The 24,851-nt window shown below is 42.7% G+C and overlaps 1 protein-coding gene across 1 annotated transcript in view; it reads right to left on the reverse strand.

The window, feature by feature from the left end:
• Nucleotides 1–319: 319 nt before the first annotated feature.
• Nucleotides 320–24,851, reverse strand: part of LOC126030019 (zinc finger protein OZF-like) — a 39,775-nt gene continuing 15,243 nt past the window's right edge. Inside the window, 3 exon segments of the mRNA XM_049788229.1 lie at nt 320–907; nt 991–1,352; nt 10,236–10,312. Of these exon segments, the coding sequence (XP_049644186.1) occupies nt 320–907; nt 991–1,352; nt 10,236–10,312 (1,027 nt within the window).

The following is a 24,851-nucleotide window of genomic DNA, read 5'->3' on the forward strand; positions in this document are numbered from 1 at the left end:
CAAATGCCTCCCCGCATTCCTGATATGAATGTGTTTTGAGAGTTATTGAAGGCTTTGCTACAGTCCAAGTAAGGCTAAAGGTTTCTCTCCATGAATATTCATGTGTCTAAGAAGCTTTGAGGATTGAGCAAACACCTTTCCACACTCCTGACATAAGGCTTCTATCCTATGTAAATTTTTTTTGGTTTTTGGGTAACACTCGGCAGTGCTCAGGGGTTACTCCTAGCTCTATGCTAAGAAATCGCTCCTGGCAGACTCAGGGGATCATATGGGATGCCAGGATTTGAACCATTAACCTTTATCATGCAAGGCAAACGCCTTACCTCCAAGCTACACTTCGGCCCCTTTTGTGAATTTTCATGTGTATGTTAAGGTATGAGGATCGAGCAAATGCCTTTCTACAGTCCAGGCATGAATAAGGCTTCTCTCTTGTATGAATTTTCATGTGTATGTTAAGGTCTGAGGATCGAGCAAATGCCTTTCCACACTCCTGACATGAATGAGGCTTCTCTCCTGTATGAATTGTCATGTGTATGTTAAGTTTTGAGGATTCAGCAAATGCCTTTCCACACTCCTGACATGAATAAGGCTTCTCTCCTCTATGAATTTTCATGTGTCTGTTAAGGGGTGAGGATTGGGCAAATGCCTTTCCACACTCCTGACATGAATAAGGCTTCTCTCTTGTATGAATTTTCATGTGTCTGTTAAGGTCTGAGGATCAATCAAATGCCTTTCCACACTCCTGACATGAATAAGGCTTCTCTCCTATATGAATTGTCATATGTCTGTTAAGCTTTGAGGATTCAGCAAATGCCTTTCCACACTCCTGACATGAATAAGGCTTCTCTCCTGTATGAATTTTCATGTGTCTGTTAAGGGCTGAGGATCGAGCAAATGCCTTTCCACACTCCTGACATGAATGAGGCTTCTCTCCTGTATGAATTGTCATGTGTATGTTAAGTTTTGAGGATTCAGCAAATGCCTTTCCACATCCTGACATGAATAAGGCTTCTCTCCTGTATGAATTTTCATGTGTCTGTTAAGAGCTGAGGATCGAGCAAATGCCTTTCCACACTCCTGACATGAATAATGCTTCTCTCCTGTATGAATTGTCATATGTCTGTTAAGCTTTGAGGATTCAGCAAATGCCTTTCCACACTCCTGACATGAATAAGGCTTCTCTCCTGTATGAATTTTCATGTGTCTGTTAAGGGCTGAGGATTGAGCAAATGCCTTTCCACACTCCTGACATGAATAAGGCTTTTCTCTTGTATGAATTTTCATGTGTCTGTTAAGGTCTGAGGATTGATCAAATGCCTTTCCACACTCCTGACATGAATAAGGCTTCTCACCTGTATGAATTGTCATGTGTATGTTAAGTTTTGAGGATTCAGCAAATGCTTTTCCACACTCCTGACATGAATAAGGCTTCTCTCCTGTATGAATTTTCATGTGATCAGAAAGGATTGAGGATTGAGCAAATGCCTTTCCACACTCCTGACATGAATGAGGCTTCTCTCCTGTATGTATTTTTTTGTTTTTGTTTTTTGGGCCACACCCGGCAGTGCTCAGGGGTTTCTCCTGGCTGTCTGCGCAGAAATAGCTCCTGGCAGGCACGGGGGACCATGTGGGACACCGGGATTCGAACCAACCACCTTTGGTCCTAGATAGGCTGCTTGCAAGTCAAACGCCGCTGTGCTATCTCTCCGGGCCCCTGTATGTATTTTCATGTGATCAGAAAGGCTTGAGGATCGAGAAAATGCCTTTCCACACTCCTGACATGAATAAGGCTTCTCACTGGCATTAATTTTCCTATGCACTGAAAGCACTGAGGAATTAGTGAAGGCTTTCCTGCATGAATAAGGCTTTTCTCCTGTATGAATTTTTATGTGACCAGAAAGGTTTGAGGATGGAATGCAGGCTTTCCCACAATCCTGACATGAATATGTTTTCTCTCTAGTATGAATATTCATGTGCATAAGCAATGAGGATTCATTGAAGGCCTTTCCACAGTCCCGGCATGTATAAAGCTTCACTCCCTTATGAATATTTATGTGTTTAATAAGCTTTGAAGATTGAGTGAAGTACTTTCCACACTCCTGACACATATAAGACTTCTCCCCTATATGAATTTTCATGTGTTCAGTGTGCGACGAAGAGTAAGTGAAGGACTTGCCATTCTTGAGACATAGATAACATTTGCTTCCTGTCCAGACTTCCGTTGGATCATTCTGGTGTGACAGTTGTCTCAGACTGAATCCACCTCGCTAATCATCACAGGGATCCTGTATAGTAGGGGTATATAAGGGCACATCACAGTGCTGAGCACACGAGAAGTCCCCGTCACATTGTTTATACATAGTGGGTTATGCTCCAAGGAAAATATGCTTGAGAGTATCTTGATATGAGGGAGTTAGAACAAACACTGGTGGCTTTTTGACCCAAGGTGATCCAACTGTGGAGGTCTGTGTCCTGTGACTGGGCATAACAGGATCAGGAGCACTGTGCCCAAAAGACTGGGTCCCCATATTACAGACCCTCTCTTCAATCCGATCCACCATTGAACAGATGATTCCTGCATCCTCATTCCCATCATGATACAGGCAGGGCAGTTCCCTTGAGACTGGGTCCAACAGCACAAGATCATTCACAAACCAGCATGGCGTGCCTCTTCCCTATGGAATAGCACAGGGTTAGTCCAGTAATCTTTGAGTCCCCTTGTTCAAAACCAACCTTCATATGTGATCCCCATCACAGAAAAACAATTCGCTACATTGTGGATGTCTCTGGAGTGAGATAAACATCCAGGCAAGATATAAGATTAGGGAGGGAAAACATTGTCTGAGCAGAGGAACAGAAACTATGATTTCTGAGCCCTATATAAACAGACATAAAACACATCCTCACTTGGGGCTTGCTAGGATCTAAGAGCATATAACTTAACACAAGGTGGGCTCTTCTGCACAACAGAAAGGAAACGGCCAAATCAGATTGCTAAATACCTCAATAGGGCCAGAGCAGTAGTATAGCAAGGAGAGTCCAGTTTGGAATTAAGCCCTGATATCAAAAATGGGCTCATTCCAAAGAAAAGCCCCAAATATCACAGGTGTTGATCCAAAACAGAAGAAAAGTCTTACAATAGTCATATTCCTCCCAATCAATAAACTCAATATCCTTTTTTGAAATGTTCTCTCTACTATGGATATCCCCAAGGCAGTGCTCTTCTTTACTCTGGCTGTGTGCTCCCTGACCAAATATGGTGAGGCTCGGGGACCATGTACAGAGGTGAATGAGATCCAGTTTTCCATCTCTACTCACAAACCAGTTGAAACACTTGACCTAATATTATATCAAATCAAATCACTGTATCTCTTCCCTCCCGAAATCATTTCCCACACAAATCACAGAATTTCTTTGTGCTGAAAACAATAATAAGACCTTTTTTTTGTTTGTTTATTTAAACACCTTGATTACATACATGATTGTGTTTAGGTTTCAGTCATGTAAAGAACACCACCCATCACCAGTGCAACAATCCCATCACCAATGTCCCAAGTCTCCCTCCTCCCCACATGACCCACGCCTGTACTCTAAACAGGCTCTCCATTTCCCTCATACATTCTCATTATTAGGACAGTTCAAAATGTAGTTATTTCTCTAACTAAACTCATCACTCTTTGTGGTGAGCTTCCTGAGGTGAGCTGGAACTTCTAGCTCTTTTCTCTTTTGTGTCTGAAAATTGTTATTGCAAGAATGTCTTTCATTTTTCTTAAAACCTATAGATGAGTGAGACCATTCTACGTTTTTCTCTCTCTCTCTCTCTCTCTGACTTATTTCACTCAGCATAATAGATTTCGTGTACATCCATGTATAGGAAAATTTCATGACTTTATTTCTCCTGACAGCTGCATAATATTCCATTGTGTATATGTACCACAGGTTGTTTTTTTTGGGGGGGCCACACCCGGCGGTGCTCAGGGGATACTCCTGGCTTTCTGCTCAGAAATAGCTCCTGGCAGGCACGGGGGACCATATGGGACACCGGGATTCGAACCAACCACCTTTGGTCCTGGATCGGCTGCTTGAAAGGCAAACGCTGCTGTGCTATCTTTCCGGGCCCGTACCACAGTTTCTTTAGCCATTCATCTGTTGAAGGGCATCTGGGTTGTTTCCAGAGTCTTGCTATGGTAAATAGTGCTGCAATGAATATAGGTGTAAGGAAGGGGTTTTTGTATTGTATTTTTGTGTTCCTAGGGTATATTCCTAGGAGAGGTATAGCTAGATCGTATGGAAGCTCGATTTCCAGTTTTTGGAGGAATCTCCATATCGCTTTCCATAAAGGTTGAACGAGATGGCATTCCCACCAGCAGTGGATAAGAGTTTCTTTCTCTCCACATCCCCGCCAACACTGTTTGTTCTCATTCTTTGTGATGTGTGCCATTCTCTGTTGTCTGAAGTGGTATCTCATCATTGTTTTGATTTGCATCTCCCTGAGAATTAGTGATGTGGAGCATTTTTTTTTTTTTTATGGTTTTTGGGTCACACCCGGCAGTGCTCAGGGGTTATTCCTGGCTCCAGGCTCAGAAATTGCCCCTGGCAGGCACAGGGGACCATATGGGACGCTGGGATTCGAACTGATGACCTCTTGCATGAAAGGCAAACGCCTTACCTCCATGCTATCTCTCCAGCCCCAATGTGGAGCATTTTTTATGTATCTTTTGGACATTTGTATTTCTTCTTTGTCAAAGTGTCTGTTCATTTCTTCTCCCCATTTTTGATGGGATTAGATGTTTTTTTTTCTTGTAAAGTTCTGTCACTGCCTTGTATATTTTGGAGATTAGCCCCTTATCTGATGGGCATTGGGTGAAAAGTTTCTCCCACTCAGTGAGTGGCTCTTGTATCCTGGGCACTATTTCCTTTGAGGTGAAGAAGCTTCTCAGCTTAATATATTCCCATCTGTTAATCTCTGCTTTCACTTGCTTGGAGAGTGCAGTTTCCTCCTTGAATATGCCTGTAATGTCCTGGAGTGTTTTGCCTATGTGTTGTTCTATATATCTTATGGTTTTGGGGGCTGATATCAAGGTCTTTAATCCATTTGGATTTTACCTTCGTACATGATGTTAGCTGGGGGTCTAAGTTCAATTTTTTGCAAGTGGCTATCCAGTTGTGCCAACACCACTTGTTGAAGAGGCTTTCCTGCTCCATTTAGGATTTCCTACTCCTTTATCAAAAATTAAGTGATTGTATGTCTGGGGAACATTTTCTGAGTATTCAAGCCTATTCCACTGATCTGAAGGCCTGTCTTTATTCCAATACCATGCTGTTTTGATAACTATTGCTTTGTAGTACAGTTTAAAGTTGGGGAAAGTAATTCCTCCCATATTCTTTTTCCCAATGATTGCTTTAGCTATTCTAGGGTGTTTATTGTTCCAAACAAATTTCAAAACTGCCTGATCCACTTCTTTGAAGAATGTCATGGGTATCTTTAGAGGGATAGCATTAAATCTGTATAATGCCTTAGGGAGTATTGCCATTTTGATGATGTTAATCCTGCCAATCCATAAGCAGGGTATGCGTTTCCATTTCCGTGTGTCCTCTCTTATTTCTTTTTTTTTTTTTTTTTGTGGTTTTTGGGTCACACCCAGCAGTGCTCAGGAGTTACTCCTGGCTCCATGCTCAGAAATTGCTCCTGGCAGGCACAGGGGACCATATGGGACGCCAGGATTTGAACCGATGACCTTCTGCATGAAAGGCAAACACCTTACCTCCATGCTATCTCTCTGGCCCCCTCTCTTATTTCTTGAAGCAGAGTTTTATAGTTTTCTTTGTATAGGTCCTTCACATTTTTAGTCAAGTTGACTCCAAGATATTTGAGTTTGTGTGGCACTATTGTGAATGGGGTTGTTGTCTTAATGTCCATTTCATCCTTATTACTATTGGTGTATAGAAAGGCCATTGATTTTTGTGTGTTCATTTTGTAGCCTGCCACCTTGCTATATGAGTCTACTGTTTCTAGAAGCTTTTTGGTAGAGTCTTTAGGGTTTTCTAAGTAGAGTATCATGTCATCTGCAAGCAGTGAGAGTTTGACTTCTTCCTTTCCTATCTGGATTCCCTTGATATCTTTTTCTTGCCTAGTCACTATAGCGAGTACTTCTAGTGCTATGTTGAATAGGAGTGGTGAGAGAGAACAGCCTTGTCTTGTGCCAGAATTTAGAGGGAAGGCTTTTAGTTTTTCTCCATTGAGGATAATATTTGCCACTGGCTTGTGGTAGATGGCCTTAACTATATTGAGAAAGGTTCCTTCCGTTCCCATCTTGCTGAGAGTTTTGATCAAGAATGGGTGTTGAACCTTATCAAATGCTTTCTCTGCATCTATTGATATGATCATGTGGTTTTTATTTTTCTTGTTATTGATGTTGTGTATTATGTTGATAGATTTACGGATGTTAAACCATCCTTGCATTCCTAGGATGAAACCTACTTGATCGTAGTGGATGATCTTCTTAACGAGGCATTGAATCCTATTTGCCAGGATTTTGTTGAGGATCTTTGCATCTGCATTCATCAGCGATATTGGTCTGTAATTTTCTTTTTTTGTAGCATCTCTGTCTGGTTTAGGTATCAAGGTGATGTTGGCTTCATAAAAGCTATTTGGAAGTGTTTCTGTTTGTTCAATTTCATGAAAGAGTCTTGCCAGGATTGGTACTAGTTCCTCTTGGAAAGTTTGAAAGAATTCATTAGTGAATCCATCTGGGCCTGGGCTTTTGTTTTTCGGCAGACATTTGATTACCGTTTTAATTTCATCAATGGTGATGTGTGTGTTTAGATATGCTACATCCTCTTCCTTCAACCGTGGAAGATTATAAGAGTCCAAGAATTTATCCATTTCTTCCAGGTTCTCATTTTTAGTGGTGTAGAGTTTCTCAAAGTAGTTTCTGATTACCCTTTGAATCTCTGTCATATCAGTAGTGATCTCTCCTTTTTCATTCCTAATATGAGTTATCAAGTTTCTCTCTCTCTTTTTTGTTAGGTTTGCCAGTGGTCTATCAATCTTGTTTATTTTTTTAAAGAACCAACTTCTGCTTTTGTTGATCTTTCGGATTGTTTTTTGGGTTTCCACTTCGTTGATTTCTGCTCTCAGCTTTGTTATTTCCTTCTGTCTTCCTATTTTTAGGTCCTTTTGTTGAGCACTTTCTAGTTTTATTAGCTGTGTCATTAAGCTACTGAGGTAAGCTCCTTCTTCCTTCTGATGTGTGCTTGCAAAGCTATAAATTTTCCTCTCAGTACTGCTTTTGCTGTGTCCCATAAGTTCTGATAGTTTGTGTCTTTATTGTCATTTGTTTCCAGGAACCTTTTGATTTCCTCCTTGATTTTATCTCGAACCCACTGGTTATTGAACATGAGGCTGTTTAACTTCCAGGTGTTAAAGTTTTTCTTCTGAGTCCCTTTGGAATTCATAAATAATTTCAGAGCCTTGTGGTCAGAGAAGGTAGTCTGCAAATTTTTTATCCTCTTGATATTATGGAGGTATGTTTTATGTGCCAGCATGTAGTCTATCCTGGAGAATGTCCCATGTACATTGGAGAAGAATGTGTATCCAGGTTTCTGGGGATGGAGTGTCCTATATATATCCACTAGGCCTCTTTCTTCCATTTCTCTCTTCAGGTCTAGTATATTCTTGTTGGGTTTCAGTCTGGTTGACCTATCCAGTGTTGACGAAGCTGTGTTGAGGTCCCCCACAATTATTGTGTTGTTATTGATATTATATTTCAAATTTGTCAACAGTTGTATTAAATATTTTGCTGGCCCCTCATTCGGTACATATATGTTTAGGAGAGTTATTTCTTCCTGCTCTACATACCCCTTGATTAATATAAAATTTCCATCTTTGTCCCTTACAACCTTCCTGAGTATAAAGTTTGCATTATCTGATATTAGTATGGCCACTTCAGCTTTTTTATGGGTGTTGTTTTATTGGATAATTTTTCCCCAGCCTTTTATTTTGAGTCTATGTTTGTTCTGACTATTCAGGTGCATTTCCTGTAGGCAGCAGAAGGTTGGATTGAGTTTTTTGATCCATTTAGCCACTCTGTGTCTCTTAACTGGTGCATTTAGTCCATTGATGTTGAGAGAAAGAATTGTCCTGGGATTTAATGCCATCTTTATATCGAAATTTGGTGTGTCTTTTGGTTTTTCTCTTAAGACTGGTTTTGAGTCTGTAAAGTTTCTGAGCTGTTTTTTGTCTGTGAAACCATGTATTCTTCCTTCAAACTGGAAAGTGAGGTTTTTTGTTTTTTTTTTTTGTGGTTTTTGGGTCACACCCGGCAGTGCTCAGGGGTTACTCCTGACAGGCACGGGGGACCATATGGGACGCTGGGATTCAAACCGATGACCTCTTGCATGAAAGGCAAACGCCTTACCTCCATGCTATCTCTCCAGCCCCTGGAAAGTGAGTTTTGCTGGGTATAGTATTCTAGGTGAAGAATTCATTTCATTCAGTCTTGTCACAATATCCCACCACTGCTTTCTGGCATTGAGTGTTTCTGGTGACAGGTCTGCTGTAAATCTCAAGGATGCTTGCTTGAACATAATTTCCCCTTTTGATCTTGCTGTTTTCAGAATTCTGTCTCTATCTGTGGGATTTGTCATTGTGACTAGGATGTGTCTTGGGGTGGTTTTTCTGGGGTCTCTTTTGGTTGGTACTCTTCGAGCATGCAGGATTTGATCACATATATTCTTTAGCTCTGGAAGTTTCTCTTTAATGATGTTCTTGACCGTTGATTCTTCCTGGAAACTTTCTTCTTGGGTCTCTGGGACTCCAATGATTCTTAAGTTGTTTTTGTTGATCTTATCATAGACTTCTATTTTCATCTGTTCCCATTCTTTGACTAATTTTTCCATTGTCTGTTCATTTGCTTTAAGTTTTTTTTTCCAATCTCTCCTGCTGAATGGAATTGTTATGTATCTCATCTTCCACAACACCAAGTCTATTCTCAGCTTCTGATACCCTGTCCCAGAGCTTATCCATTTTGTCATTCACTTCGTTTACTGACTTTTTCAAACCTGTTAGTTGACATGTTATTTCAGTTTGGAGTTTTGTGATTTCTGTCTTCATATTTTCTTGGATCTTATTAGTATTCTGTTCAACTCGATCCATGGTTTCTTTGAGTTCGTTGAGGATCTTCCATATTGCTAGTCTAAAGTCCTTATCTGAGAGGTTAATTAGTTGGTTGGTCACTATCTGGTCATCAGAATTGTCATCTTCATTCTCTATGTCTGATGCTGGCCTGCGTTGTTTCCCCATTGTTACACTTGTATTGTGGGTTTTTCTACGTGTTGTGGTGGTATTCATAGGCTATATGATGCAGGCAGCACACTCCTCTGCCTCTGCCCTTTCTGGATGGGCTGACTTGCTTCTAAGGAAGGGGAGTCCTCCGTGGATGAAGCCTCACACTGGATCAAATCTTAGACCCTAGCATGCAACAGAGAAAACAGTCCAGAGAGAAATGCTTGCTTCTGTGATCCAGCACAATTCTTACTGTGATTTTTTCTTCTTGTTGCAATGGTGTTCTTTTCTTAGAAAGAGCGCACGGCCGCGTAGCGAAGCGAAGCGTCCGTGCTCTGCTGGAGCCTCTTTTCAGCCCACTCCCAAGAGGTTCACGCAAGAGGACAGTAGACAGATACACAGAGGCGGCACTCACAGTTTTTCACAGTCGGGTCCCACTGGGCAGGCGTAGTTTCGTGGATTTTCCCAGCCTGATGTCACAAACAGGGGACCCGGCTTCTGCAAAGCTTAGCCAGTTTTTATGTTCTGGAGTCCCGCCCTGAAAATGGCCTCTGGGAGAGCGAGTTTTCTGGAGCCTCTTTTGGCCAACTCCCAAGAGGTTCACACAAGAGGACAGTAGACAGATACACAGAGGCAGCACTCACAGTTTTTCACAGTCGGGCCCCACTGGGCAGGCATAGTTTTGTGGATTTTCCCAGCCTGATGTCACAAACAGGGGACCCCCATAAGACCTTTTGGGTAGATGATTCATTCAACCGAAGTTGGCACTCATGAGACTAATAGAACACATCTCTTCACACTGGGCTCTGGATGCTCCCACATTTGCAGAGACCACAGATGAGGTAAAAGGGCTGGACCAATGGGCACCACTGTATAAGTCCTATGTGTTTGTGCACTGAGTTATCCCACCTCTACAATAAGAATAAGATTTGGAATTTGCAAATCTTACCAACACATTCCTGTTTGGAGATCTCGTTCTGAAAGGAAATTGTAGAATGGAGGCATTCTGAACGGATGCTCTGCATACTAAAAACAAACCATGTATGAAATGTAAGACTCTGTTCAGGAACCAGAACAATACAAAATGGGGGGGGGGGGTCATTTGCCTTGCATGCAACTGATTCAGATTGAATTACTGATGTCCCTTATGTCCCCCTCTCCAAACTGAAATAATTTCTGGTGGTTTTGTTGATTTTTTGTTTTCAGGTCACATCCAGCAGCACTCTGGGGTTATTCCTGGCTCTACACTCAAAAATCGCTCCTGGGGAACACGCCGCATGCCAGGATTTCTGGTCCCTTTGACTGGTATGTTGGGGGCTCTAGGCAGGACAGCTAGCCATAGGCCCCCTGGGCTGACCACTTAGTCCAGGGGAACAAGATCCCCCCCACACCAGGCGGGTCTTCAGGGCCACGCCTGGTTAATCGGGCCCTGGGGGGAGGGGGTGAGAAATTCCTCCCTATGCATCCAAAAACTACAGAGACACGGCTGGGCTCAGATGGTCTCCGGTGCCTACAGGAGTGATTTCTGAGCTGAGATCTAGGAGTGACCCCTTATCCCTGCCATGTGTGACCCAAAATTAAACAAAAAGAGAGAGGAAAAATATTGGGAGGATTCACTGAAAATGATCCAAAGGAAAAAAGAAGATTGTGGACACATAGAACACAAGGGCGTCCAGCTGCCCCAGAGAAGAGAACCCCAACATGTGGTTGTATAATTAGCATGAGAGCATAGACAGAGGTTGAGGACCCAGAACCACAAATATTGACAGCCAGGGAACCAGAAAGAGCAAACTCAAGAAAGCCAAGCTCCAGAACATTGTGGGCCTTAGCATCAAGAGCTGTAAACTGGATCAGGAGAAGTCATGCACCCCTGACCCAGGAGACCAACACACACTGCTCAGCACCCACATTTCACATGTGTGCAGGACGCTACAACAGTCCTCCACGGGGTCTGAGTCTTGGGTTTGTCTCACACACACCTTCAAACACACCTCTCTGCAGCTTTCCAAAGTCTCCTTCTTCCAACCAGGAGATCAACACAGGCTTCCCCTGCACTGTCCTGCCCAGAGGAATGATTCATAGTTAGAGACAGGGAAGGGGACAGCAACCTTCCTCCTCTTCTGTATGATTCTGGGTCCCTAATGAAAGCAGCCAAATCAAGCTTCCCTTCTGAATGTTGGTTATCACACAGAGGAGACCAGGTTCAATAAAAGTGTCCAACTTAGGGTGCAGGATAATACTGCCAGCAAGCAATAATACAACTCTGGGATCACAATGGGCCAATATGCACCCATCATGGCATGCTCTGTAGTTACCTGAGCTGCTCCTAAAGTGATAACTTACAGCTGTGACAGAGGTAACTGCAAACACTTCCAGGATGACAAGACTCCATAATGTCTTAAAATTAAGGGCTGGGGCTGTGAAATAATACAGCGGATAGGGGCTTTTGCCTCGTGATGTGATGAATAGTATTAGATCCATGGCATTCCACCTGATATCCAGCACCACTGGATATGACCCCAAGACAATAAATAAATAAATAAATAAATAAATAAATAACTTTGTAAGGGCTGGAGAGATAGCATAAAGGTAGAACATTTTCCTTGCATACAAACAACCCGGGTCGAGCCCGGTTTCAATTATCGGCATCCAATATGGTCTCCTGAGCATGCCATGAGTGGTTTCTGAGCTAGTAATAACCCCTGAGTCCCACCAGGTGTGGAACATAAACCAAAATAAATAAAAATAACTTTGTGAATCTCAAACTGAAGTTAGTTGTTAAAAGGATGTTTTGTGGGTGGGAGAGATGGCATGGATGTAAGGCACTTGACTTGCATGCAGAAGGATAGTGGTTCAAGTCCCGGCATCTCATATGTTCCCCCAAGCCTGCCAGAGGCGATTTGTGAGCATAAAGCCAGGAATAATCTCTGAGCACCGCCAGATATGACCCCCCCAAAATGCCTTGTATCTTAAAACAACTTCTCCTTTAAATAAAAGGAACCCTGATAGAAATACCTGGCAACTAGTTAATCTTTGCATTTATATCAGAATTGACAATCAGGATCTGATCTGGGAGTAAAAACATTCAGATGTTTATATTTAACCTTTTGAAGGAATGATAGTGTAGCGGTATGGCATTTGCCTTACACACAGCCAACACAGGTTGGATGGTGGCTCAAATCCCAGCCATTAAGCCTGCCAGGAGGGACTTCTGAGCACAGAGCCAGGAGTAATCCCTGAGCACCACCAGGTGTGTCCCAAAATCAAAAGAAAATATTTACTGTTTTGATCCCAGATAAACATTTGGATCAGAGACTCCTCTCTGTCCTCTTTAATTGGAGCATATATTTCAAAAGGTTTGTAACCCACAACGAAGACCTATGAATATATATTTTTTGGTTTTAGGGTCACACCCAGCAGTGATCAGGAGTTACTCCTTGCTCTATGCTCAGCAATTGCTCCTTGCAGGCTAAACGGACCATGTGAGATGCCGGGATTCAAAACACCATCCCTTTGCATGCAAGCCAAATGCCCTACCTCCAGGCTATATCTCCAGCCCCTAGTATTATTTTCTTGTGAAATTTATAGATCACACATGATGAAGTGATAAGCTTTTGCTAACAAGAAGGTACAATCTTTTGAACACGGAGGAAACAGATGTACATGGTCTCAAACATGAAAGTCTTGTTTAAAACATCTCTATAGCATTCAATAAAGTTGGATTCAGATGCAATCATTTCTGAACATGGCCCCTTTCTCACCGCCAAATCCATTGAACTCACATTCTTCTGGGATTGCCTTAGTGTTTGGACCAAGCAGATCATGACACTATACTGATAATTTATGATAGAGGCATGTAGGTTCTTCAGGGACACTCAAGGCTTGATACCCAACATAACCAAGTCATGCCAGGATTGACTCCAGAGTGCAGAGCCAGATCAAAGCCTGAGTTCTGTTGGGTATACCCAAAAGAATCAACCCCAAAAAGAAACAACAAAAGAAAAGTAGGGCCTGGGACACAGTATAATTAGGAAATATATTTTGAGTACAGAATATCAGGTTTGATTGACTGCATTACACCAGCCAAAGATGACAGGGAGGCGCTGATGTCTTGAAACTCTAAATAACTCATGAGCAAAGTCAAACTTGCTCGCAATCAAGTAGGACTCATGGGGAATTGGGACACTGGTATAGACATTAGATCAGTAGCCCTCCAAGTGATCACGAATAATGGCAGGAGTAGTTCCTAAGTTCTGAGTACTCCCATGTATGGTCAGATTCTTCCCCAAACTTACAAAAATTAAATGGCTTGCATTTGGGAGAATTGTAGAATATACCCACAGTGGTTCAGGAAGAAATCTAGCCCTAGGTTCAACCCCGACCCTCCCGGGGTCCACACCCACCCCACTCACCTGGCAGAGACCCGGGACCTCCACCCACGGGCGCTCAGAGCAGCCGCTCAAAGCTGGAAAGGAAAATCGTTCCTCCAGAACCCCCGCTCCGGCGGGGACCCCACGACCCGCTCTCTGGTCTCAGGGAAGTAGCCAAGGGACCAAAGCAGAAAGGGACCCCCCAAAGATGCTGAGCGGTTATGACGTCACAATCACTTCCAGCCAACCTCTTAAAAGGGCACCATCAGCTTGGCATCCGGCACTCCTGTTTTCACTTTTGCACTCAGCTCTTAATAGCATTATGCATTTTATTTTTGACAGAATTTCATTGCATGGGTCAGAGAGATCATATAGCGCCGGGGCGTTTGCCTCGAACACGGTGGATCCAAGATAGACAGGTTCAATCCCTGGCATCCCATATGGTCCCCCAATAATGCCAGCAGCAATTTCTGAGAGCAGAGCAGGAGTAAACCCTGAGCACAGCCTGTGACATTCCGGGGTTACTCCTGGCTTTGTTGTCACAAATTGCCCCTGGCAGGCTCAGGAAAACCTAAGGAATGCCAGGAATCCAAGGAGTCAGTCCTTGGTCATCCACCTGCAATGCAAAGGCCCTGCAAGCTGTGCTATCTCTCCAGCCCCTGTCTTTGTTTAAATCGTTGACGAGTGAGCACAAAATATTATCTTTTTTTTTTTTGTTTTTTGGGCCACACCCGGCGGTGCTCAGGGGTTACTCCTGGCTGTCTGCTCAGAAATAGCTCCTGGCAGGCACGGGGGACCATATGGGACACCGGGATTCGAACCAACCACCTTAGGTTCTGGATCAACTGCTTGCAAGGCAAACACCGCTGTGCTATCTCTCCAGGCCCACAAAATATTATCTTAATATGCCTATTCGACTGGTTTTCATTCAATTACTTTTTTTATGTTTTTTGTTTTGTTTTGTTTTTGTTTTTGAGTCACACCCATTGATGCTCAGGGGTTACTTCTGACTCTGATTCAGAAATCGCTCCTGTTTGGGGGGAATCTTATGGAATGCTGGTGGATCCAGCCAAGGCCCGTCCTAAGCAGATCTCCTTCCTTTGCTCTTTTAAGAGCAAGGTGTTCCCCCAAAGGTATTTAGTCCTTTTGCAAAAGAAGGGAGAGCACCACCTCTCTGCCTTGAGTAAGGGAATTATGCTGATCTGGTCAAAATTCACAGGAGCATGGAGGCCTTGCAGGAAAAACAAGCCAGTCCTTCCCCACCACTTCAGCCCCAGAGATCAAGTGTGTGGGTAATCAGACACCTTATTAGACCCTGGTAGAAAGGACTGTGAATAGTCATTCTTGCAAGTCCTACTACAGTAAAAGTGGAGGAAATCCAGACTTGGATGTATGCATCGCACCAGAAGAAGTCACTAGAGGAAGAAAACTGAGGACCAGAAATGGATTGCCCAACCCACTTCAGAAGATGGCCCAAAGATGAGACTGAAGCAGGGGGACAAAATGGTTGGACCGTGGACCCAATGCAGAAGGGGCAATGAATGCATACCACCCCCAGCATTGCGTATGGACCCAATTGGGAAGAGAGTTGCCAGCTATGGCTCTAATGAATTTCCCAGTGTAGAGAACAACAGTGTAAAAGGGTTAGAGCCCAGTACAACCCTCAAAGAGAGTCAAGGGTTTGACTCATCACAGGGGACTAACAGCTCAGAGAGCTCTGCTGACTAGTGGACACAGACTTGGAATAACCCCATGTCTCAATAGGCTTGCTAGAGGAACAGGTGCCTCCCTGTCATATCTGACTCACTCTACATGGGCCCACGTTGCTGGAGACCCTGGGGTCTTGCAGGCAAGACTCTGATCAATATCAATCTTGTTTATTAGAGAAGGTCAGGGGTCTATGCCAAACTCCTAAGTCAGGAGAGAAATAAAGAGGGAGGAAGAGCTAGCTGGGTGTGGGACCATCCAACTTTCTTTTACAACTGCCAACCAAGTCTCCCTTTACTCCTCCAACTCTCTTTCAACTGCCCACAAACTCTTCCTGTTCATCCAACTGCCAACAAAACCTCTTAACTGTCTATCCCTACTGCCAACCATGAGGAGCACTTTATAGACTCAGAATCCAATCACAATTAAAGTCTTATTTAAGTGGTAGTGGCTTATTTAAAGTTGTGGACCCATTTATGGCTGGCTGGTGCTGAATTTTAGGACTAGACCTCCCTAGCAGAGGTCACTCTCTAACAGAGCAGGAGATTAAATCTCCACTTCCTGAAGCAAGGGAGATTGTGTGTGGCCCTAGGGGAGAAGTGTTGTATCTATGCAAACAGACCAAGGGACTCTGCAGTGGGTAAATGTCAGTTTGCAAGAGCAGGAAAGGCAATGGAAAGATTCCACCTCCTCCTATCAGCAGTGCTTCACTGCACCCCCTCATGCTCTTAGTATGTCCTTTCATAATGAATCTATTCATCCAATTTATCCAGGCTCACATGGGTGTAGTAATGGAGCTAGTGCTAAGGACCCAGTATTTGCCAAGAGTTAGGGATGGAGACAAGAGACCATAAGGATAGTCAAAGATTTTACTCAGGGCCCCCAAAATAGGCGGGAATATGAAGACTAGACCATAAGGGACACCATTTAGTTGATTTATATCTAACAAGGCTAAGTTTCCATTTGGAAAACTTTCATGGCTTTTTAAGTTCTTCGTGGCCTTTAAAATCGATAAACAGCATCCCAAACAACTGGCAATAGCAAATATCTTGTTAGGGCTAACAGCAGGAACTGTGGAAAATCCCCAAGACATTTGCAAATTAGTTTCCAGTTTAAGAGAATAAAGTTGCCTTTTCTTAAAAATTGTATGTAAACTTGATTGCATCTCATGGGGTAGGGATTGGGTTGCTCTCTGGCAGAAGGCCCAAATTAGTTAGGTTGGGGCTTGCTGGTGGATAAGTAAAGCTGTGCTTTGTTTACTTTCAATTACAAGTTCTTGTTTTTCCACCCCGAACCTGAACACAAGCACATAACTCTGTCTTGTGCCTGTGAAGGTGGCAGGAAGGGATGTGGTGATGTGGATCATGAGGGAGTCTGGGAGTACTGATGATGGGAGGTGTCACCAGTGCAGGATTGGTGTTGAAATATGATGTGCTAAAACTCAATGAGTTTTTGTAAATCAGTAAACGAAATAATACATTTTCAATGCAGTGAATGAACACTACTTGCATAATTACAAGTGAAAGCAATGCATAGCCAAGATTTTAGGAGACTTGGGATTTGCACAAGGACCCACCATTTATCAAACATTTGATCACTGGTACTTTTTTATCCTTCCAACACACATGGAAACGTTTCAAAATACATTTCAACTATGTCTACATCCATCATGCTAGAGAGAAGGAATTTCTGAAGACACATCCCTAAATAAATACGCTTTTTGGTTCTGTGAATGTGGGTCTGTTTGGGTAATTCTGTTGGGGGGGGGGGTGTCTCAGCTTGCAGTTTTGCACAGGAAATCAGAGTCAAAATTCCAGCATGGGTATTAAGCAGCATACTGGATCTCATTGACTCAGCCAAGCTTCTTTTTTCTGGTGCATTACTGCCACTTTTCATAACCAGAGTTTAACAAATCACATGAGTGTCTGGGTTGCGTTTATTAAGAATACTAATTAATGCAGGATAGAGGAAAGGAAAAAGCAAAGGTTATTTACAGGAGCACTTCAATGGGGCCCAAAAGGTAGTTCAGCCTGTAAAGTTCATGAACCATACACGGGTTTCTAGTTTCCATCCCAAGCACGCCATGAGATTCCACTCGCCTGTAAGTGTCTGGGTTGGCACTAAAGTCAGAAACCACCTCCGGGGGTTGGTGAGGTGGCGCTAGAGGTAAGGTGTCTGCCTTATAAGCGCTAGCCAAGGAAGGACCGCAGTTCGATTCCCATATGGTCCCCCAAGCCAGGGGCAATTTCTGAGTGCTTAGCCAGGAGTAACCCCTGAGTATCAAATGAGTGTGGCCCAAAAAACAAAACAAAACAAAAAAGAAACCACCTCCGATAATGCAAGACACTAAAGGGAGTTTGTTCCACTAGCAGAGGTCCAAGTCTCATTCAATCAGTGAAGTAGACAAGGACCTTGAAGCAAAATCTCAGCTAGTTTATATAGACATTACAAACATTAACAAGCCCAAGCATTTCATTGGTTAATACAAACAGTTCAATCTTCACAGCATGCATTATTGGCCTATATCTTTCATCACATACATGACTGGCTTATCTCATTTTGTGCACAAAGCAAATTATTTCATATAATAAAAGTCTCAACTTATCTGACTCAACTTTGGTTGTCATGGAGACCTTATCTGCTGGGACATTTTAGAACCACCTAGTTCCTCCCAGGGGTCTCAAACTCAATTTACCTGTGAGCCACAGGAGGTAAAGTCGGGGTGATCCTAGAGTGCAAAGTCAGTAGTAAGCCTTGAAAATTGGGGGGTGTGACCCAAACAATTAAAACAAAACAAAGCAAAAAATGATTCCTCTAGGGCAGGGCGACAAAATGTTGTACAGTGGGCCATTTGCAGCCCATGGGCTCGAGAGTTTGAGACCCCTGAAACAGAATAGGTTAACATCCCTGCATTCCTTTAGAGGGTATATTCTGTGGTTTTATTTGAGTTTACTCCCTTTGCCTTGGCTTAGAGTGGAAATGAGTTAGCTCCCTTTGCTTTGGCTGAGAGTGGGAAAATACTAAAATTTTAATCAGCCTCAATAGTAACTACTTTTAACCTTCTCAAAAACTATTTTACTAGGATTTGGGCTTGTCTTAGTCTAGGGCCCTTATCATGGACCCAGAGTTCCTTGGTTCTTGGTTCTCTCAGGCCTCATTTGGACACAGCAGTTCTGTGGTGACCAAATTAAATCTTCTCTCCAAACCCCTGCAACCTACCTCACTAGGTTTCAGGTTGGCAGAGCTAGAGTCTGAGGGCACCAGCTTCAAGACCAAAAAGTTCCAGAAATTGACCACAATAAAGACCCTGAGGCCACTCTCTTTATGGCCAGAGTCCTAAAGAACAGGCATTAGCTCCTAATTCACTCCAAACCAGAAAAGAAAATTCTCCCACATCTGGGCTTGGACCCGCTGTTCCACACAGTAGAGCTTCAACAGGTTTAGAGAGATGGAGAAGGGGAAGGTGAATGGCCTCACACTGGAGAAGTTACAGTAGGAAATAAATCACCAAGGTTCCTTTGCAAACACCACCTACCCATCAGTACCAGGCCACCACAAACTTCAATAAAATAATGGTGCTCAGAGTCACTCTTTTTCAGATATCCATGAAGTATCTCTGGTGAGTATTGCTTTTTTATTATTATTATTATTTATTTATTTATTTATTTTTGGTTTTGGGGTCACACCCGGCAGTGCTCAGGGGTTACTCCTGGCTTCATTCTCAGAAATCACTCCTGGCAGGCTCGGGGGACAATATTGGGATGACGGGATTCGAACCGATGACCTTCTGCATGGAAGACAAACACCTTACCTCCATGCTATCTCTCCAGCCCCTTATTGTTCATTTTTGTCTTTACTCATTTGTCATCCTTATTTGACATTAGCATCATAAATAGTGATACTCAGGGTTACTCTAGGCTCTGTACTCAGGAGTCAGGGGACCATGAGATTCAGGAATTGAACCTCCATGGTTGCTCGCAAGACAAGTACACTACTGAGTGAGAACATAGGCTCATCTTCTTCAGCCCTGCTCCAACTACAACAAAATGGGTATCAGCATTGTAAATGATGCTGGGGAAGTCAGATCCCAAGATGTAGAATTTACTGGTGAAGTTAAATTCCTTACAAGGAAGCATCCACCAGTGACTTCCGCAGTGTAGGTGGAAAGGGATATTTATAATAAGGGAGAGTAGGCTGTAGACTCTGTGTCAGCCAATCAGGGTGAATGAGAGAAGGGTTGAAAGCAGAGTGTGTGCTTCTGTGTCTAGAGAAGACACTATTAGGGAATTAAGGAAGCAGATTGTGTGCTCTGGTTTAAAAACAGTATGTGTTTAAGGTTATAAGTTACATCTCAAGTTGGTTTGTTAAGAGCAACATTTTTAAAATTTTTTTATTTTTATTTTTAATATATTTTTTATTTAAGTAACATGATCATAGTTGGGTTACAGTCATAACCAGAACACCCCCCTTCACCAGTGTAACATTACCCCCTTCCCCCTACCCATCCCCTGCCTGTATTCGAAGCAGGCATTTTACTACAGTTATTTGTTTTTAAGCTCAGTAAATTGTACTTTTTTTCCTTAAAGAATAAGAGTAAAAAAATATAGTAAAGGTGTGATAGTGGCTATCGCCGTTGTTTGCATAGGTCCAGAAAAATGGGGAAAATGGAAAAAAATCCTTGACCTGATTGCAAAAAGGCCTCACCCCAGAACTTTATTGGCATAAGACCGACTCTGGGTTCCAGGCCTACCAGTCCTTCCAACAAGGACAAAATTTGTACAAAGGCTAGATAAGTTATTGTCTTCCACTAGAGGCAGGATCCCCAGATCATAGCTTCCAAGAAAGTGTTAACGGTGATTTTTCATAGGCAATAAAATCTGGGATAAAGATATCACCTACATTAGATTTAGCAGGGTGACCTTTCCCCGGAAACATCTGGTCATGCTTTTATTATTTTTCTTTTTCGTGATTTTTGGGTCACACCGGCCAGCACTCAGGGGTTTCTTTTGGCTCTATGCTCAGAAATTGCTCATGGCAGGTTCGGGGGACTAATATGGGATGCTGCGATGTGAACCATCATCCTTCTGCATGCAAGGCAAATACACTCCTTCCATGCTATCTCTTTGGCCCCATCCTTTTCGGTTTTTATTTATTATTTGATCAATTTATTGCTTTTTGGGCCACACCCAGCAGCTTCTGACTCTGCACTTAGAAATTGCCCCCCGATGGGGCCGGAGAGATAGCATGGAGGTAAGGCATTTGCCTTTCATGCAGAAGGTCATCGGTTCGAATCCCGGCATCCCATATGGTCCCCCGTGCCTGCCAGGAGCAATTTCTGAGCATGGAGCCAGGAATAACCCCTGAGCACTGCCGGGTGTGACCCAAAAACCACAAAAAAAAAAAAAAGAAAAAAAAGAAAACAGAAATTGCCCCCCTAAAGTGGGGGACCATATGGGATGCTGGAATTGAACTGGGTCTTTCCCAGATCTGGCACATGCAAGGCAGATACCTGACTGCTGTGATATTTCTCAGGCCACTGGTCATACTTTCCAACTGCAGGATTCAGGGCAGTCTTTAGCTTCCCTAATACAGTAAGATATTATTTCTACATCCCAGGAATATAAAACATTTGGGGTTCCTATCTCTAATATATTGGAACTCGTCTCTTTCCTAAGATTTTCACCCATTTTATTGGGTCTATTCAAAAAAAGATAAAAGGGTATTGCCACAAAGTAATATTGGGGAGCTAGGAGACAATGACTAGACTGTAGTCCAGTATCCCTGATTCATAGTTGTAGTACCAACATTGTTGCCCATAAATACATAAAAAGAAATATACATACCCTACATTTGAGTATGGAATCAAGTTCAAGGCAATAGCATTGTTCGCAAGTAAATACATAGAAGGAAATACATGTATTTCCCCATTTGACTCCTGAATCAAGCCCAAAGTAATAACATTATTTCCTAAGAAAAATACACATTCCGGGGCCTGAGCAGTGGAGCATCAGTAGGGCATTTGCTTTGCATGCGGCTAACATAGGATTCCCCGGCATTCCATATGGTTCCCCCAACTCAGGAGCGATTTCTAAATGCATATCCACGAGTAACCCCTGAACATCACCAGGTGTGGCCCAAAAACAAAAGAAAAAGAAAGAAAAAAAATACACACTCCACCATCTCTGTTGGGAACATGCCCAAGTTAGTATGATGAAAGAGGACTACTTGAGCTAAGGTGTAATCTGTTGGGAGAGAATAATCACCATGGGAATGGAAGTGTCAATGATTCCCTGCAGCTGCTGGCTTAAGTCACAGGCTGTAATTAGTTCTTCAGCCAGGGCTTATTTGAAAAGAAAATTTTGGTTCTGAGTAGCAATCCAGGGGAATGAGAGGCTGAAATGCAGCAAGGGGGTGCAAATGTGTGTGGGTGGGGTATTGCTCCAGGGCACAAAGGATGTTGAGCTATAGGGCCCTAGGGATTTAGTAGGGAAAGCAAGTCCTGGATAAGTGAGCACAGGGAAGCTATAGAAAAGTTGTTGCGGGGCCAGGGAGGTGGCACTAGAGGTAAGGTGTCTGCCTTGCAAGCACTAGCGTAGGACGGACAGCGGTTTGATCCTCTGGCATCCCATATGGTCCCCCCAAGCCTGGGGCGATTTCTCAGCGAATAGCCAGGAGTAACCCCTGAGCGTCAAGAGGATGTGGCCCCCCCCAAAAAAAACAAACAAAAAAAAAGAGTTGTTGCTGGGCCAGTGGTAGGGCATTTGCCTTGCACACAGCTGACCTAGGACGGACCAAAGTTCAATTCCCTGGCACCCCATGTGGTTCCCCAAGCTAGAAACAATTTCTGAGTGCATAGCCAGGAATAACCCCCGAGTGTCACCAGGTGTGGCCCAAAAAAGAAAAAAGAAAAGGTTTTGCTGAATGACAGGCAGAAGAGGGAAAATGTAGCAGGGCTATGTAGAACACAGGAACGGACAGAGCATGTACAACACAGACATTAGCCTAACATAAATGTGATCAGGAGACATACGTAGAAATAACTGACTGAACAATATGTTCCAGCTATAAAACTGATACATCTAGAGTAGTAAAAGGGTCAATGCACTTCATAAATAGAAAGCTGTCAAGTAATGAGGTTATGCAGCTGTATTCATTGCTATAGGAGCAACTAAAGTATAAAATTTGCTCCTGGCAGAATTGGGAGATCATTGGAAACGTCGAGGTTCAAACCCTGGTTGATTGCTACCAAGGCAAATAACTTTTCCACTCTGCTACATTCTAGTCCCAACTATAAATTTTTATGCAGTTAATTATTCAGAAGTAAACAGGCCTTCCCATATTCCCTCAAGTTAATATTGTCTTGTTTAAAATTTATTTTAGTTATTTTTATGGGGCGAAACCCTATGATGTTCAAAGGTAACTCTGACTCTGCTATCCATACCTTTGGGTTTGAGAAACCATACAGAATGTGTAACATTGAACCCCAGCCAGTGGTTTGCAAGGCCAATACCATCCATTTTGTATGAGGTGCTCAGATCATCAAATATCAGTTTCATATATAAAAAAGTTTCAATATCAGTGAAAAAAATACCCACACTTATTATGGACCATATGTTTCCCTCCAGAATGGATTTTCTTATGCTTTTGAAGGCTTGAGCAGAAAGTGTAAGCCTTCCCACACTCCAGACATGAATAGCACTCTTCTTTTGTATGGACATTCATATGTATACTAAAGTTTGAGGATTAAGTGAAGGCATTTCCACACTCCTGACACGTATAAGACTTAATTCATGTTTGAATTTAATCTTGCAAATTAAGTTTTGAGGATTTAATGAAGGACATCACATATTTCTGACATAAGTAATTCTTCTTATCAGTAATGTACTGCACAGAAATGGTTGAGGATTGAGTGAAGTCTTTTTCACACTCACCTAACATGAGTAAGGTTTCTCTCCAGTATTCATGTGTCTAACAAGATATGAGCAATGAGCAAATGCCTCCCCACATTCCTGATATGAATAAGGCTTATCTCCTATATAAATTTCAATGTGTCGGGATTTATTGAAGGTTTTGCTACAGTCCAAATAAGGCTAAAGGCTTCTCTCCACGAATATTCATGAGTCTAAGAAGCTTTGAGGATTGAGCAAACACCTTTCAAACTCCTGACATGAATAAGGCTTCTAACCTTTGTGAATTCTTTTTTTTTTGTTTTGTTTTTTGGGTCACACCCGGCAGCCCTCAGGGATTACTCCTGGCTCTATGATCAGAAATCTCTCCTGGCAGGCTCAGGGGACCATATGGGATGCCTGAATTCAAACTAACCACCTTCTGCATGCAAGGCAAACGCCTTACCTTCATGCTATCTCTCCGGTCCCTTTTGTAAATTTTCATGTGTGTGTTAAGGTATGAGGATTGAGCAAATGCCTTTCCACAGTCGACATAAATAAGCCTTTTCTCCTGTATGAATTTTCATGTGATCAGAAAGGTTTAAGGATTGAGCAAATGCCTTTCCACACCACTGACATGAATAAGGCTTCTCTCCTGTATGAGTTTTCATGTGTCTGTTAAGGCTTCTCTCCTGTATGAATTTTCAAGTGATAAGAAAGGGTTGAGGATCGAGTAAATGCCTTTCCACAGTCCTGACATGAATAAGGCTTCTCTCCTGTATGAGTTTTCATGTGTCTGTTAAGGCTTGAGGATTGAGCAAATGCCCCTCCACACTGCTGACATACATAAGGCTTCTCTTCTGTATGAACTTTCATGTGTTTGTTAAGATTTGAGGATTCAGCAAATGCCTTTCCACACTCCTGACATGAATAAGCCTTCTCTCCTGTATGATATTTCATGTGTCTGTTAAGGTGTGAGGATTGAGCAAATGTCTTTTCACACTTCTTACATACATAAGGCTTCTCTCCTGTATGAATTTTCATGTGATCAGAAAGGTGTGAGTATCGAGCAAATGCCTTTCCACACTCCTGACATGAATAAGGCTTCTCTCCTGTATGAATTTTCATGTGAACAGAAAGGTTTGAGGATTTTGCAAATGCCTTTCCACACTCCTGACATGAATAAGGCTTCTCTCCTGTATGAATTTTCATGTGATCAGAAAGGTTTGAGGATCGATCAAATGCCTTTCCACATTCCTGACATGAATAATGCTTCTCTCCTGTATAAACTTTCATGCGTCTGTTAAGATTTGAGGATGGAGCAGATGCCTTTCCACACTCCTGACATGAATAAGGCTTCTCACCGGCATTAATTTTCCTATGTACTGAAAGCACTGAGGAATTAGTGAAGGCTTTCCCACATGAATAAGGCTTTTCTCCTGTATGAATTTTTATGTGGCCAGAAAGGTTTGAGGATGGATTGAAGACTTTCCCACACTCCTGACATAAATACGTTTTCTCTCCAGTATGAATATTCATGTGCACAAGCAATGAGGATTGAGTGAAGGCCTTTCCACACCCCTGGCATGTATAAGGCTTCAC

This window comes from Suncus etruscus, chromosome 15, assembly GCF_024139225.1.
Source record: "Suncus etruscus isolate mSunEtr1 chromosome 15, mSunEtr1.pri.cur, whole genome shotgun sequence".
Classification (NCBI taxonomy): Eukaryota; Metazoa; Chordata; class Mammalia; order Eulipotyphla; family Soricidae; genus Suncus; species Suncus etruscus.